The 12,250-nt window shown below is 36.7% G+C and overlaps 1 protein-coding gene across 3 annotated transcripts in view; it reads right to left on the bottom strand.

Moving 5' to 3' along the window:
• The window catches only part of frmd4bb (FERM domain containing 4Bb), a 46,885-nt gene that overhangs the window by 16,071 nt on the left and 18,564 nt on the right, over positions 1-12,250 (bottom strand). Inside the window, exons 1-10 of one of the 3 annotated variants that reach the window (XM_056733960.1) lie at positions 8,522-8,729; positions 6,700-6,765; positions 6,493-6,587; positions 5,440-5,532; positions 5,114-5,198; positions 3,722-3,778; positions 3,617-3,639; positions 2,057-2,140; positions 272-337; positions 50-107 (exon numbers count right to left, since the gene is read on the bottom strand). In XM_056733960.1, the coding sequence (XP_056589938.1) occupies positions 50-107; positions 272-337; positions 2,057-2,140; positions 3,617-3,639; positions 3,722-3,778; positions 5,114-5,198; positions 5,440-5,532; positions 6,493-6,587; positions 6,700-6,765; positions 8,522-8,683 (789 nt within the window). In that variant the 5' untranslated portion in view covers positions 8,684-8,729. Of the gene's footprint in view, positions 1-49; positions 108-271; positions 338-2,056; positions 2,141-3,616; positions 3,640-3,721; positions 3,779-5,113; positions 5,199-5,439; positions 5,533-6,492; positions 6,588-6,699; positions 6,766-8,521; positions 8,730-12,250 lie in introns of those variants that run through there. The other 2 variants (XM_056733959.1, XM_056733961.1) reach the window with 2 other exon arrangements.

The raw sequence follows: 12,250 nt of genomic DNA, 5'->3' as shown, positions 1-12,250 counted from the left end.
TTTTTATGGTAAGATGTCAGAAATCTTCATGCACTGTTGATATTTTTACCTTTACTTCATAGTAATGCACTCCATACGTAGGCACGGACTCCACGAGGGTCAAATACCTAAAACAAAGTCACTGATCAATGTTTGCCTCAGATTGATATTTGACAGCATCTTAATGTTCTTAAAGCACACAGCATTAAATGATTTAAGCAGCCAATCATAAATCATGTCTTTCCCGCTGGCCGGCCCCCCTGAGACGAATGATTGTTTTTCTGATACTCACTGCACAATGGCCTGGCCTCTGGAGAGCCCTTTCAACAGCTTGTAGTTCTCAATAACACGCTCCTCGCTGCAAAAGAGAAAGCTGATGAAATCTGCAGGGCCGGAGATATATTCCCTCACCTCCCCTCCTCCCGCCCCAGTCCAATCTCAGCGTGTCAGCATAAAGACACGAGAACACAGATCATAAACCATAAAGCTCTCATCAAGAGCTGTAAACGCAGCTTCAGCACCGCTGATTCATCTGCTGTACATTTACATTTCATTCTTGTCTGTGAAGCTTTCTTAAATGACAGATATGACTGGAGAACATCAGTTAAAAACTTTGAATGAATCAGACGTTCTTGTAAAGAATGATAAATATAAAGTTTACTATAACAGTACCTATATAATCCAGGTTTTCATAAATAATTGTTGAACTTTTCCAAAATACATACTGTAAACATGACTGTTGTATTGCTTAAAAGTGAATCTGAATGCGAGTCTGAATGCGTTTCTCCAGTTTTCAATTTTTATAGAAACTATATTTTTATTTTAAATGTGGGATAAATATTGTAAGGAGTTCACAGAATGAAAAAAAACGGTCACACTTCAGTATATAGGGGGATATTATATTCAGGGTGTTATTAGTCTTGAGAGGTTGTTATGTGAAAATAACAACCCTTGGAAATTTGCGACTGGCCAATAAGAATCAAGCATTCCAAAGGGGCCATGTAATAAACTGTAGTTCTGTATTGGAGCTTTTTCACTGCATTGTACTGCACGGTACGGCGCAGTACAGCTCCCTTTTGGGGGGTTTTCCACTGGGTACAGAGCCTTGTACCTGATACATTTTTTGGTACCACCAAAATGTTACGTGTTTACACACAGATCACTGATTGAGAGAGAATCTTTACCAGCGTCATTGGATTTGCAAAACACGAATACGCATTTTAATATGTAATATTGACATTTCGTTATAAGCTTGGTGACCGTAATATAGAGATTGAGACCCTTAGCGCAATGCTACATGCAACATTAGCAAACCAACCGGGCAAACCAAATGATCGTTGTCTGCTCTTTGCTGTAAGATTTCCCAAACTCTATGCTATTTTAGCAGTATTTTGTTCTTCTGCCATCCGCCATCGATATCCTCCATTACTCCTGTGTTGTGCGTATGTTTTTCGCGTTCACAATGATGCTACGGCAGTAGAGGCGGCGGAACCATGATGATAAGTTACCATCCTAACTCACTGTGAAGCGGTACTAAACTGTTGTGGAAAAGCAAAGTGAGCCGAAGAGAAATGAGCTATACAGAGCCAAGTCGTACTAAACCTGACGGTACCATGCAGTGAAAAAAGTGCCATATATCAGTTCATTCTTATGATTATCTCACATTTGTAATTTATAATTCTTTATTGATCTGAAGCTTTTATCCAAAGTGATTTACAGTACACTTCTTGAGCCACTGCTGACCAAACAGCTTAAACCAGTTGAGGGAGTTTGCTGGCCTTAGCTGACCAACAGACTGGTTTCCACTAATAAAGCTTAGTTGTGGGGGAATTGTTCGAGGAGGGTTTGATCAGTCGATCAGGCTGGTAGATTAACTAAATAAACCAATTGAATATCAGCTGGAAGACCAGGTATTCCATAAATAAAAAAGGAAAAACAACAAAAAATGTGCTTGTCTCTTTCTCATAAGACTTTATTACTGTTGTAAATCACCTAGGGCCGTCCTTTAATCCCAACAATGTGTGTGTCAATGCATGTGTTTTTGATTCCAATTGCTATATTTAAGTGTGTGCTTTACCAGTATGCTAGTGATGGATGCTCTTGCAGTACTTTAGTGGGCAGTGCTGGAAGTTTCTTCAGGTCCGCTCTGGTGTTTTCATCACTAAAATCCAAACAAATATACTTTCATATGCAGTACATTTTCATCGTACCATGAAATTAATGTTTGGAGCTACATTACCACACGTAATGCATTGAATAATAATAAGACACATTTTTACACAAACGCTAAGAATGCCGGAAGAATGATTTTTGTTGTTTAACATGATACGTTTATTAACATTAGTAAATGTATTAGCTAAAGAATGGAATACACTATACAAATTTTAAAATCTGAACAGACATCAAACACTTGCAGTCTTTTTGAAAGTTTGCAGAGAAAAACAGGGAATCACACACTACGTAATAAAATCTGCCACCTAGCGCAGACTTTATGCAACAAGTCCAGACTGAAAATCTGGGCAAAAGTCTTGTAGTGTATTCCAGCCTTTACATGAACTAACAAACAGCAATATAGTGTTCCGGCATTTATTAATCCTTGTTAATATTGTTTAATGTCAATGCAATTATTAACAGGTCTGGATAAAAACTATTGGTCTCGATTTTAATCGATCTTCAATTGAAAGATAAAATCGATTCTTAATGCACCTGCATCAGAGAAAAGTATCTGTATTTCGACCTAAGGTGGCGCCATTATTCTTGTTTAATTTTATTTCATAAACATGTTTCAATTTGTTCTTGAATTTCAAGTTGTGATCATGATAATAATTATAAAATAACATTTCGTTACATTTACTCAAAGTAAAAAGGAATTCAAAACATATCTGTGTGGGTTCTACTATTAATGTGAAGGTGTATTTCATTAATTTAGTCGAGTAGAAGCGTGTTAGTTACAAATTTTGATGAAAATGAAGTATTAGAATTAAGATTATAAATGCTATAGAAATATAAATTTTTGTTTGTTCATGTTAGCTAATGCATTTACCAATGTTAACAAATAGAACCTCGTGTTTACACATAACATATCTGCGGCACGTCATGGCTCCGCATCAACCTAGCACCCAAAACCCCAGACTCCCATTATAAAAGGCCCAGATGGATATCTTTACTGATACATGCTAGCAACATGCTAATCTTGTTAACGTCATGCTAGTAACATGTTAGTTGTCTTAGCATCATGTTAACAACATGCTTATTTTGCTTGCAAACATGCTAACATCATGTTTAATCATGGTAACTTGATGTTAGCATCCGAGTTTTGCCACAGCAAGCACCACTCACATTTTCTTCAAAAAATATTCCTATCTAGTTTTGACAAAAACTGTGCGTCTTGGACACAGCGTCCATCAAAAATAGACTAAGAGAGTATCTTTAGCGCGGTGAAACGGAGAGCCACTTCTAGGACGCTTCAGTAACGTGCTTTTGCTAGTGGCAGCGATCAGCTCCGACTGCCGCGTCAGAGCCATAATGCGCCGCAAACGTCTGAAGTGTAAATGAGGTTTACTGTAAAGTTTTATGGCTATATTTTATTCTTAAACCAAAGGTTTGCAAAATTATTGTTTTAAAATTGTATCCTTACCTTGTATAGTCTCCTTTAGATTCCTGTCAGATGAAATTTTATTAGTATGCACAGATGTAACACTGACTTTTAGTGTTAATGTTTTGATAAATCTGACAGTTTTACCTGCAATGCGTGAGCAGCTAATTTGAAAACCAGCTCACTGTCCACCTCTATATCACCCTGTGGACAAATAAAAAATATGAAGGACTATTATGTGCTATGGATGTTCTTTATGACTTTGAATCCATTTATTATTATGACAGACAACTCTGTAATAGACAAGTGGTATCCCTGCCATGAACAAACAATACTCACATCCTTAATCAATGCGCCCTATTTTAACAAACTAAGAGCATGGTGTAAAGCGCATAACTCAAGTGCAGGTAGGGCGTGTCCGAAAACACTTTTGCTAGTTTAAAAATAGTTGGCACGCCAGATGTATGGTCTAAATAGCTGCCCACTGCTCCGGGAGTACGCGTGTTCACCACTTGCTGTGTGTGTTCACTACACACTTGATGGGTTAAACGCAGAGGTCACATTTCGGGTATGGGTCACCATACCTGACAAATAGGTCACTTTCATTAAAAGGATTGTCCCTATTCTCTTACTGAGCAATGGATGTGTTTTGGGCAAAACATGAAGTAAACCAATAAGTGTCTCATTTCCCTTTAAGAGGCAGTTGTGCTTGCACCCTGGCGGAACCTTATGTGTGTATTAAGAAGAGTGTATGCACGCTGTGCACCTGCCTATAGGCGCATCTTACTAACATGCTCTTTCAATAAAAATATATGTATTGCGCCATTGACTTTAGACCAAGTTTTAGTTGGTCAATATCGCAGTCTATTTAAGCTGCCTCAAAATAGCAACGCGCCAACAATGTGCCTAAACACACCTCGTTTTCAGATCAGCACGCCTGTGGATGCACAAATCGGCCCAAATGCATTAGATATTTTAACAACGTGGTGCAGGTAAATTGTTAAAATATGTTAAAAATGATTAATCACTATCATTTGTTGGCAAACACTTTTATCCAAAGCAACGTTAATTCAAGCTGATGCCATGTATGCATGTATCAACTACATTTCAACCCACATAAAGACAAACATTATACTGGTGTTCATAAAATGAAAGTTGCAATGCAGTTTTCTTCTGTATAGTGACGTATATCTCAGTAAAACTGCTTCAGTAATGAGGAAATTTTATTTGTAGTGACTGGGTCCAGTTACAAATTTTAGATGCAACCAGTCACTTAACATTTTATTGTTTAGATCCCATTTTTACGGAGCGAACGATGAGCCAAAAAATCATTGTGTCGCTGGCAATAGTGAACATCTCACTGTTTCCTCTGATTCACAAGGCAAAGATTTGCTCACATCCTCTCTCTATCCCAGGGAAACAACAGCATTTCTGGCATGGAGATATGTTAGCCGTCTGAGATCTGTCATTTTGTAATTGTTTACAGAGGTATAAAATGAGACAATGAATCACTTTGGAGGGAAGAGTGACTGTACTTACATTATAAACAGCGGATTTAGCATTCAGGAAAAACAACTCCACTGTTGTGGGATCCTTCAGGAGTGAAATGCTTTCAATATAAAACCTGAAAATAAGAGAGGACTTTCAGTTAATGATGATTTACTGATTATTAATGAACAGAACTTGCAATTTCAAAAGAGCATTTATCCACTAAATCCCATCCTCAGAACTACAATCTGAAACAAGGTGCTTATTTAAAGCAGCACCACAGTGAACTATGATTCAGTCGAGGAATGTGAAAGGGCTGAACTCTGTGGTTAATGTGGTAATGTGACATTAGACATCATGAGGTGGCGATCACATACCTCACGAGGAACTGAAGAGCAATGGGCCCTGATTTCTTGGAGAAGTCATGTTCCAGCACTTTGCGGTCCAACTGCAACCATTTGCACTGACCACTGCAATAGGAAAGTTCATCTGACTGAGATGTGCGATCCAATATTCTGATCCAACTCAGTTAAAACCCTGCCATTTAACACTTATGGAAGAAATCAGCAGGAAGACTACTAAATATCTTTCTGCCCAGCCCTCTTTAAAATATATTCTGGGTTTATTGTAAAATTCCGGGTAAATCTCATGAACGTGGGATGTATTTTTTATTTATTGACATCAATAAATACGACAGTTGAACAATTAATCACATCCGGAATAAAAGTTTGTATTTACAAAATATATAATGTAATACATATAATATTTCATTATTTTGTATTTATAAACACATAGACATACATAAAAATATAATACATGAAAATGAATACATTTTTATATATCCTTTAAATCAGCGGTTCTCAAACTTTTCAAAAGATCCTCTGGCCCCCTGGATCCATTTTGAGATCCCCCAGGGACCCCAGTTTGAAAACCACTGATTTAAATAATATATTACTATACATCTATGTGCATGTGTTTATGAATACAAAATAAATATGCACAGTACACAGACATATATTATGTAAACACAAACGTTTATTCTGGATGTGATAAATCATTCACATAAAGCCTTAAAGCATTGGCAAATGTCCTAGCTTAGTTTTCCCTAAAAATACCAATAACTATAGGATTTAGTTGCAGGATAAAGTTAAAATTATTTATTGCAATTTAAGCAATAATATAAGCAATTTGTTGAAAATTGCTTCAAATATCAAATTTATTTCATTGTTTTTCTTTTAGTTAAATTAGAAAATCAAGACAACATATATTGTGAGGAATAATGTACATCCATTGTTATTGTTATAGTGAATAAACCAAACCATCCAAATAAACATCACAATGCTATTGCTCTTAACTCAGGCTTGACATGACCTTTGATGTCCAGATGATTTTTTTAAAAGAGCATTAAAAATCCATTTAAAACTACTTACATGTCGTCCAAATAGGTGAAGCCAAAATATTCCTTTTCTTTAAGGTTAAAATGGGACGATACCAAATCCAAAAGTTCACGAGATAACAGCTTTGGCTGCGAGAGAGAATCCACCGATCAATATCATGCATGAGATTAATCAAGGTCTGTTATATTTGTATTGACATTGAGCTAGAATCGGAAGTGAGACATTCATCAAAAACGGTACCTGAACCAACAGCTCCAACTTCCTGTCATCCAGGAGCTGCACCTGGCAGAGTCGGCCCTCTGTCATCTATGGACACAATGATGAGATCATACAAATCTTTAATGAACTGCAGGGCTAAATCTAATTCTGGATTCACATGTCAGAGTCAAAATAAATGTTTTGTGCAATACTCTTTTGATATGTACACAACAGTTCAAGTAAACCGATCCAAAGGTTTCACTTCTACATGATAAATCACGACTCTCAGCAAGAACAGTCCAAACAGTGCAGAAAGAATCTGTCAGGACAATGTATTCAAAACACAAACAATTCCGAACTGACTATTAACCTCAATTATGTGCGGTTACATGTACCAAGTTTGTGAAACTGTTGTATTTTTACTGTGCATTCAGTTTTTTAGTTTTAATAAATAGTTCCTTTGTTTCGGTGTTTCCCTAAACAATCTTTGAAAAACAATGAGAAATATTTGACCTAGCAAAAAAAAATCATTTGTGATCTTGACTGCACATGTGCCACCACAAGACATACATGAATGCATTATTAAAGGGAACACAAACGTTGTACACAGCACAAAACATAAACTTATATTGGAAACACTAAAACAACAACAAGATGTTAGAAGTTGGTACAATTTGAAAAAGATTTCTTAACCAGTAGAATGTCAAACAACCACAAAAATGTTGCATAGTTATGTGTGGCTAAACGCACAATTGCTTTGTTTTTCAGCTTGACTCACAACTACGTGTTATAAACAAACCAATACTAAAATTGTCTCTTTACAAGTTTTATACGTGATTCTGGGAAAAGTCTCGGCAATATGAGTAAGTCTTTGGTCAAATGTTGTAGAATAGAAAAAAAAGACTTTTAATAAAAGATTGATTTGTTTAACATATAATGGGTCTGAAAAAATAATTCCTTGCAGGCTGAGCTATGAAAGAGTTGGTTATTTAGAAATCCTTTAATTTTGTTACCAATTTTTTGGGAGAATTTATAATGCCCTTTATCAGATCTATAATTTTCAAAAGGATGAGATGCATTCTGAGAAAAAAATATCCTTGTGTGTAAAAATACAGTGCATAGAGTTCATAGTAAATCATAATTTTTGAAAGCCAGAAATCAACAGTGAAACAAAATCTAATTAAACTTGGAAATAAACTTTTTATTTATCCTATTTTGAAATGTTGAAGTGCTACAACAATATTTATTTAATGTTTTCATTATATTTGTAATGAATACAAATATTAACAAAATTAATAAATAGTATTAATTATTTTATTTTAATTATTTTATTTTTGAGTTTTCGTAATATGTGTTAATTAACAAAAATATTAACTTAATAAGTAAATACATAAATATTTACATAACTAATGACATTTACCATGTTAACAAAAGTGTAAAGCTTAATTTCTTTCTCTAGATTTTCTTGATTTTGAAAAACAAACAATGTTCTTTAAAACAATCTCAAACCAGGCTTTATAAATCATCCGGTTTTAAACTTTTAAATAGTTTTTGTACAAAACTGCTTTTATGCTTATTGGTAATAGTAAAAGTAAGAGTATATAGAGCATAAAACAGGACATCATACCTCAGATTTTAGTCTAATTTTATTCTGAAATCTGTCTTTTAATTGCAAAGCTTGGTATCTTGACAAATCTGAAAATCTCACAAATCAAACCAGACTATAATCTTCAAACTAAGCCACCAAAATCACAGCCTCATTTACAGTCTCATCATGGCACGAACATCAAGAACCTAAAAGAACTTCAAACTCCAAATCAATTTTAACCCTCGACCCCATTCCAATACAAAAGACCTCCTGTACCTGATAGACTTCTCCCAGGTAGAAGCAGGTTTGTAGGCACTGTTGGCATGACCTCATCCTTTGCAGGTAACACCTCCTGATAATCCACAATACGATCTGCCATACGAAACCGCCGCTCCACACCAGCAGAGTTTCCACCCCGCACGCTAAGCCCCAAGCCATGGCAGCACTGCCGCCGGCTGGTACCCGGGTCGCCCCCACCTTACGTGACCGGACCTAGTTTGAGTCCAACCCTAGACAGAGCGTTCTTTCACCACGTCTTAATCTTTGCTCCCTAGCGTGAGATCGACAAGTAGGTGACATGCGTTTTGACTAAATTCCCCACATGCGTGGAGACTCGGCTCTGGATTTGCAGTGAGAGGAAGGGAAAGGGAGTTTTTGAGAGTCTGTGCACTGAGGTTACAGTCATAGACTCTGGGAGGGCAGCCAGGCAGCTGAGGTTTGCGGGACTCTTTTGCCAGCCACGATTTTAGCTCCTGCTGGCCATTTTCAAGCACACATGGAAACATAATGGCTAGATTTAGGTCTGCTCCTTTTTCGAAAGCAAACCAGGCTCTGCCACATTCTCCAGGGCATCTCCAGCCTGTCCACGTGTCCACGTGCCTCATGTTCACAGTCCAAAAGCTGGTCCAAACGTCCCTCCTATGGCACTTTAAAGCTTGACAATAACTGAGACGATTTATAAAGCAAAATACCATAAAGACACATAAGTGAATGTTATAAGTTTGAGCTTCCAAATATAGGAATTAAAGTGGGATCAATTTTAGTTGTTTCTTGAAGACGAAATGAAAAACAAATTTTTAAGCTTAAATTTTCTACATCCTAGATTTTTTCCCAGAGACACAATTGTAGGTTTGGTTACATTTCTCTCAAACCATTGCAGAGAAGATCTCAACAGTATCTCACACTATGCTCGGATAGAAAAAAAGTCTTCAAAAAGTCCAAGTACAATACAACTGACTCAGTTGAGTTTTATATCCTTTGAGGAATTTTAGACACATGGAATTTTACTTTGAGTGCTTGTTTCAACACTCAATGTTTCTATTGAATTAATTCTTTACCGTATAATCCAACCCAACCATCATGTAGTTCAGAGTTCAGATATTTTTTGAATGTCAAGGATTGCAGTGCAGAACCTGTTCAAATAAATTTTCTTTCTTTCAAAAAATTCCATTCCTTAACCGACTCAACGTGTTACGACACGTATGCTGTGCAAAATAATAGACAGGTGAGATTAAATCAATCTTCTAATAAAACCACCATTAACAACCGTCTGATGCCCTTCTGAGTATCAGACCATGCAGGAATCCTACTGCAATGCATCATGGGTGGAGAAAGATGGAAAAGTGCGGCATGTTAAAATTATAAACCGCCTCTATGCTGTTATTATAGGAAGGAACCAGCGGAAAACCAGAGTAACAGCGGCAGCTCTCTCCATTCAGATTCCCATATGGAAACATTATTGCATTGTTAAAGGGCTAATGTGTAATGACAGTGCTAGTTTGCCATATGTTAAAGTGCCAATTCTAAGAAAAATGAAGGGCTGTGTCCAAAACCGAAGGATGCTGCATTGCTTCCCGGTCAATCAAATTTTAAGTAATAATCGGAGCGACCATATAAAAAAGCTCAGTCTCACCACATATTTCCGAAGTCAAATTGTTTTGTGAAGCCATTAAAAGTTTTAATAAAGTTTAACTTCAGAAGAGCCATGTTGACACTTGCATTGAAAAGCGCATAAATTGATTCTCAGATACAATTTGTATTATTTTACTATTTACCAAACCTCAGAAAGCAAGCCAGGTGAATTGTGGGATGTTACCGAACAACAATATATACAATATATAGGATCTATAGACCACTTTGGAAAACACAAACAATGCTAGTCTAGGAGAACTGTACAAATATTTAAACAAAATTACAACCAACAAAATATTTATAACTAAATCAAAATCCTAAACTATTACCTTTGGGTTTTAAAAGTAAATTAGATAAAAATGAAACCGGAAGTGCTGCTGGACCAGTGTTTATATTTTGCTAAGTGGTCTATATCTGTGCTGGCTTGAACAATTTGCCAGACATACGGTACATTTCCTAAAAGCATAGTTTACCACAAAAGGAAAATTACCATATAATTTATGTATCCTCATCCCATTTTATCCCATACTAAAGGAACTCAACTATTCCTTTAAAGCAGGGGTAACACAGATTTTCTGCCAATCTCATATTAATCTTGAGTACCTACACAGTAGTGTTGCATACTTCATATCTTTAAACAGTATTTTGTTTTATCACTGTTATAAAAGACGGATACAGCTGTGCGATTATTTCCGAAAACAGTCGACTTCCTGAACGCCTGCAGGGAGGGCAGAAATAAAGCACGAGCACACAATACAACATTGCATTGTCCCATGCAGTTCATGTCAGGCATCTTTAAAAGGGCCAATCGGATGAAAATCCAAATTTTTCTGTGTTTAAGTGCTATAATCGGGTCCCCGGTGTATCTAGCAACTCAGAAAATGTGAAAAAGAAGAACCTGGTAACTCTGTTTTGGTGAGACTTGTTCTGTCAGCATGTGAAAAATCGAGCTGATCAGATTTTGCTCCTCTTGTGACATAGAAAGGGGTCTTATTATAATATGACCACCCAATAATCTGCATATTTACACCCTGGGCATGACCATAGCATGCACTATATCATTGTTTCCCAACCCTGTTACTCAGGGCACACCTCACAGAATGTTTTAAATGTCTCCCTAATTAACACACCAACAAACTGATCATTTGAATCAGGTGAGTTGAATCAGGTTGAATCTAAAACATTCTGCGAGGTGTGTCCCGTGCAGGGATGGGCATAAATACATGTAAATGTATTTAAAATACAAATACAAAATACTGTGTGGAAAAGTGTATTTAAATACAACTACAAAATACTGTGTGGAAAAATGTATTTAAATACAAATACAGTATTTTGTATTTTGAAAATACACAAAATACATGTGAAATTGGTGATTCAGTGCAGGTACCCCTATTAGGCTAAAATCTATCTGGGCCTATTCTAAATGCCAAAAAGCATGATGTGTTTAACTGCTAAGAAACTTTCGTTTTCATTTTATTTACCGCTTCCCTTCCCCTGCCTGGTAGGAAATACATAACTACAAAAAAAGACACTTTATAAAATGTTTTATTTTATTATGTTTTATCACCCACGGTGGCTTAACGGTTAGCACGTTCGCCTCACACCTCCAGGGTTGGGGGTTCGATTCCCGCTTCCGACTTGTGTGTGTGGAGTTTGCATGTTCTCCCTGTGCCTCGGGGGTTTCCTCCGGGACTCCGGTTTCCTCCCCTGGTCCAAAGATATGCATGGTAGGTTGATTGGCATCTCTGGAAAAATTGTCCGTAGGGTGTGAGTGCGTGAGCGAATGAGTGAGTGTGTGTGCCCTGCAATGGGTTGGCACTCCATCCAGGGTGTATCCTGCCTTGATGCCCCGTGACCCGAGGTAGTTCGGAAAAGCGGTAGAAAATGGATGGATGGATGTTTTATCACCATCATAACTTCAAACTCAGTAACAAAAATAGAAAGTTTGTCTAAAATTAGAATTTGGCATTATTCAACCAAAGGTTGTTTTTTTTCTACTAAAAGCTAAAGATTTTGTGTGGTGTATCATTAATCAGTGTCATCACAGATGCACACAATCAATACAGATTGTTGGGTTGTAGCTACAGCTGAAGC

The sequence above is a fragment of the Triplophysa dalaica genome, chromosome 20, assembly GCF_015846415.1.
Source record: "Triplophysa dalaica isolate WHDGS20190420 chromosome 20, ASM1584641v1, whole genome shotgun sequence".
Lineage (NCBI taxonomy): Eukaryota > Metazoa > Chordata > Actinopteri > Cypriniformes > Nemacheilidae > Triplophysa > Triplophysa dalaica.
Note: the sequence above shows the minus strand (reverse complement) of the source record. Positions and strands in the feature narration are given on the sequence as shown.